The sequence below is a fragment of the Pundamilia nyererei genome, unplaced genomic scaffold (genome assembly GCF_000239375.1).
Source record: "Pundamilia nyererei isolate P.nyererei 1_Seehausen unplaced genomic scaffold, PunNye1.0 scaffold00093, whole genome shotgun sequence".
Taxonomy (NCBI): Eukaryota; Metazoa; Chordata; class Actinopteri; order Cichliformes; family Cichlidae; genus Pundamilia; species Pundamilia nyererei.
In genome coordinates, this window is record NW_005187494.1 from 2,469,438 (window position 1) to 2,474,177 (window position 4,740).

Here is a 4,740-nt window from a genome sequence, read left to right on the forward strand (position 1 = left end):
TGTAACTATTTAAGCGGCACAGAAAAACAGACTGAGGTCTTTTTATTCTTCACACATTTTCCAGGAAATTGTTTTTGTAAATTCTTAAAGATTATGAATAAAGAGAAAAAAATAAGGAATTCACAGGTATCATTGGTGCTTTAACCCATAATACATGAATAAGAAGATCAGGCACAAAAAAGTATTTCACATTTATTTGTTTGCAAACAGTATAGATAGATAGATATAGATAGATACAGTTTTTTCATTAAACATTTCTTAATGGAAACTTTAAATGTTTGCAGCATTAGCTTTAGAAAAATAGCTCATTGTGTCCTCTACTCTCACTGTTGTTCCTGAACTGAAGTGAGGACACACAGCAGCAGCAGGTTTCTCACAAATACTTCTTTCACGTGCTTTGCATGATTTATCAAACCAATACGTTGGCCCCATCCTCGCACAGTCCTCTCCATCAGAATCTTCCTCAGTCCAATCATCTGGCTCATGAAAGAACCAGAATGTCAACCTAATCGATTAAGAACAGAAAGAACAGCAACAGTGAAAGCTGTTAACTTTGATTGTGAAAATGACTAAAAATATTTTCAGAATTTGTTCAATTTTTTAATATGCCACTACTGCATGTCATGAAACGTGTCTCTTCTTTCCCACTGTTTGTGTTTCCCCCCCTGTCTCTCTGCCCTCCTCTCTTTTCTCCTACCTCCTCACTGTCACTGGCGGATAGAGGAGGTGGCTGATATCCAGAAATCCTACTAGTGGCTGGATAAAGCTGGACTGAAAGACAGCACAGAGGCACTATTCACAGCAGCACAGGAACAAGCTCTGAGCACAAGATCCATAGAGGCTGGGGTCTACCATACCAGGGCTGGAAAGTTCCAAGGTCAAAATGGGAGACACCCCCTAGGATGGTCGAGAATGAATCATGTAGGGCCTTCCAGATACAGACGGACAAAATGGACAAAATTGTGATGGCTAACCAACCGGACATGTGGTGGTAGACAAGCAGAAGAAGACGGCCGTAGTGATAGATGTAGCGGTTCCAAATGACAACAACATCAGGAAGAAGGAACACGATAAGCTTAAGAAGTACTAAGGGCACAGAGAAGAGCTGGAGAAGGTGCAGTGACTCCCAAGCTAGGCAAGTGGCTCCAAGTGGAGATCCAGAAGAGCGCAGTCCTTGGATCAGCTAAGATACTGGGCATGACCCTCAAGCTCCCAGGCCTCTGGTAGAGGAACTGAGGTTGAAGGATAGACTGCCCGCAGGGGTGAGTGGGGATTTTTAAAAAAATATATATGATACATATAATATAATATATAATACATTTTTTGAGTAATTTTGCACTTTTTTGTTTACTACATAATTTCATATGTGTGCATTCATAGTTTTGATCTCTTCAGTGAGAATCTACAATGTAAATCGTCATGAAAATAAAGAAAAAACATTAAATGAGAAGGTGTGTCCAAACTTTTGACTGTTTGTGTATGTAATATAATGTAATTGGATTTAATTAAACCTTTCATTCAGCGGTGAGCCATCCACCCACAACCATCTGCCCTCTTCTGCTGAGTCTGTCAGTCCAATCCAGAAATATCTTCTTATTTGTTCAATGGTTGTCCTCAAGAAATTCTAAACAGGAAAATTTGATTAAATTACTTTGTGAAACTTCCCATCTTTGGATGAAATATGAGTTTGAGATCATGAACCTGCAGAAATGTTTTATACCTGCTCCTCACTGCTGTCTATTTTAACCAGGTCTCCTCCTTGAGTTCTACATTCAGTTCTGCTTGCATTCCAGGATGATTTTCTTGTGGAGAAAAAATAGCAATTTTCTCCATGTTGCTTCCAGCCATCTTCACATTCATAACATGGATCATCTTTGAGGGGAATACATTAAAGACTTCAGTCGTGTGGAAGAAAACATGTTCATTTTTATGTATTAGGAGACTGGCCTGCAGTTAAAATCTAACATACTGATTCTGTCAGTCCATCATTGTTTCTTTAATCGGAGGATTAACAAAAACATTTCAGTTGCAAAATATAAAACTTACTTGTAGTTATTTCAGAAGGTTGTGGGGTTGTAGTCGGTATCGTGGTGTATGATTGTGTTACTGGTATGGATAAGAGATAAAAACATTTTTGTTAAAATTTCAGCAAGATCATCTATTTTTTATTTGGCTGCAAGACAATTCTCCTTTTATCCCCTTTCCTTAATCAGAGGATAAAACAATGTGTCAAAAACAAAACAAAATCTAAAACTTACTGGTGGTTATTTCAGTAGGTTGTGGGGTTGTTGGCTGTATTATGTTGCACGGCTGTGTTACTGTTTTGAAAAAGAAATAAAAAAAATAATTGATTTTCATTAAGTTTTCAGCATGCTGCTCCTTGGGTCCTGTAGCTATATATTTTTATATATTATATATAATTTCATATTTTTATTTATTTGCTTATTAAATCTCTTTTGGCAATTCATAACGTACTAATTTTTACTTCAGGCTCTCAACCATGTGCACTGTACTACATGGTTTGATTTCAGGCAGTCTCTCTAAAAAAACAATACAAAGAGAAAGATTAGGATTAAAAAAAAGAATAGCAATTATTCATCAGGATCAATAACAAGTATGAAAATGTTTCCTGCTCAAAATCTTAGGAAAAAACAATAAGCAAAATTTAATAATATTATATGTGTTACGTGATTAAATGAAAGAGTTTAGTATAAAATTAGATTACTGGAGTCTTATATTCTTACCTGTGACATCGGCTTTTATGGTTTTCTGCTTCAGTTCAAGATTTCTGAGCATTTCCCTGGTTTTCAAAAGCTCAAACACTTATTAAAAAAAAAATAAGAAAAAATTAAAATAGTAATATTTTTGGTTTCACTTAATCTCTATGAAGTGTATTTGCATTTGTATCTGTAGAGTCTATAGCCAATGAGAAGATCTTCGTTACCAGAACCTTTCTGATGTCATTGTGAAATGAATGCATAGCGCGACCACTTATAAAGTGTTTTATGATTTAACTGAAAAGTAAAACAATGCTTTTAAATGCTTTCTTTTTAATTGAATATAATTTCATTAAAAATCATAATAAAATCATAAAATCATAATTAATCTGCAAGTAATCAACTAATATATAGATATGACTTTGCCATTCATCCAATTATTTATTATGTCATTACTCAAATTATGACATGTTATGAATTTATATCAGGTTTTCTTAACCATAATAAATCAATAATTGACTGCTATAAACTGACTGCATGTGTTGCATAAGACAGAAGCAAGGACTCGACACTGAGTGTTATAGGAAAGCAGGTGATAATATAGCTCACTGACCTTTGTTAAGAGCTAAAATACTTTCAAAAATTCTTTTTATATTTAGTTAAAGTAGTGGACAGATTTGTTCTGAAGCCTGTTAGAACTTTAAAATATAAGTATTTCATATGATGCAGATGAATTAAAAGGTCATAAGTTGAGTTTCTTTTAAAATTTTTAATATAAACTTTCTGATTCTCATTTAATTTATGATAAATCAGACGCTTATTTAAGTAAAGACATATATACAAAACGACAAACTCACAGAGATAGGTTACCACGAGTGCCGATACCAGGAGAACACAGACAACCAGCACGGCCACTCTGAGCTTTAACGCATTGTTTGATTTTGCATGTTGAGAGTGAAGAGCTTCACCTGATTCAGAGGAGACAGAAAGTGAACACACAAGTACATAAACGTTTAATAAATAGTTCAAACTCTAGTGCAGTTGAGGACAGATGTAAAGATATTTCACCGCTTAATATAATTTCACTGTTTGTCTACTATATAAGTTTAAAACAGGTGAGAACCACAGCTGGATTAGACCAATGGGAAACATGACACACTGTATATTAGACAGCAAAACGGCTGACTAATTTCTTTCTTCATAAATTTCTTCATAAGGTTTTTCATATTTTCATGTGACAAAGCCCTGCTTGAGATATTTTAACTATAAGAGTATTGTTTAATTTCAGTAGCTGTTACGTTCTATGAAAAGAGCATTGTTCACAAAAAGTGTAGCTTTTTCTCCTCCCTGTTGATTTACCACCACATTAATGTTCTTACCTTCTATGTATTTCTGTGGACGGCTCATCATGCTGAGGCTTCAAGCTCCTGACTTCAGAGTTAGTCCACCTGTGTTTCACAATAAAAAACAAAAAGAAACTGGTGCTTATTATTTAATCAGTTCCTTCAATATTTACTGAAAATTTAGCATCAAGATTCACCTCTGCGACCCTCACCTCAGGCTTTTCAAAAAGAAGTGAGGCACTTTTCACAGTTCTCTGTTAAAAAAACCCAACTTCCTGATGACTTTAAAGGATGGGAGGGTCGCAGCTCATCTATTTCAAGACAAATTCAAACAGATACTAGAGCAGAAAAAAAATATTACCGTCAATGACGCTTCTCATTGAAGTTAAAAAACCTGCTTAAAAGTAATGAGCTGTACGAAAACTCATTTCAAACATTTGTTTAGCTGCAAGTATTAGAAATATTATCATTAACACATCAATAGTTGTGTTTATTTACCTTAAATACAACATTAAAATGTAAAAAACAAAGTGATCATACAGAGATCATACAAATCCACTATTCTTAAAATCAAAAATTCTAAAATTCACAGATCTGGTTCATTTTCTCACTGCACAAATTATATATAAAGCAATAAATAACCTGCTTCCTGACAATATTCTAAAAATGTTTTCTAAAAG

At 34.4% G+C, this 4,740-nt stretch overlaps 1 protein-coding gene across 1 annotated transcript; it reads right to left on the minus strand.

Annotated features, from left to right (window-relative positions):
* Positions 1-270: 270 nt before the first annotated feature.
* On the minus strand, positions 271-2,796 carry LOC102213300 (C-type lectin domain family 4 member M-like). The gene is made up of 6 exons (XM_005739828.1): positions 2,745-2,796; positions 2,259-2,318; positions 2,047-2,106; positions 1,721-1,872; positions 1,512-1,624; positions 271-505 (listed from the first exon to the last, which is right to left on the minus strand). The coding sequence occupies exons 1-6, from the start codon at positions 2,794-2,796 to the stop codon at positions 271-273; spliced, it is 672 nt and encodes a 223-aa protein (XP_005739885.1).
* Between the last annotated feature and the right edge of the window lie 1,944 nt (positions 2,797-4,740).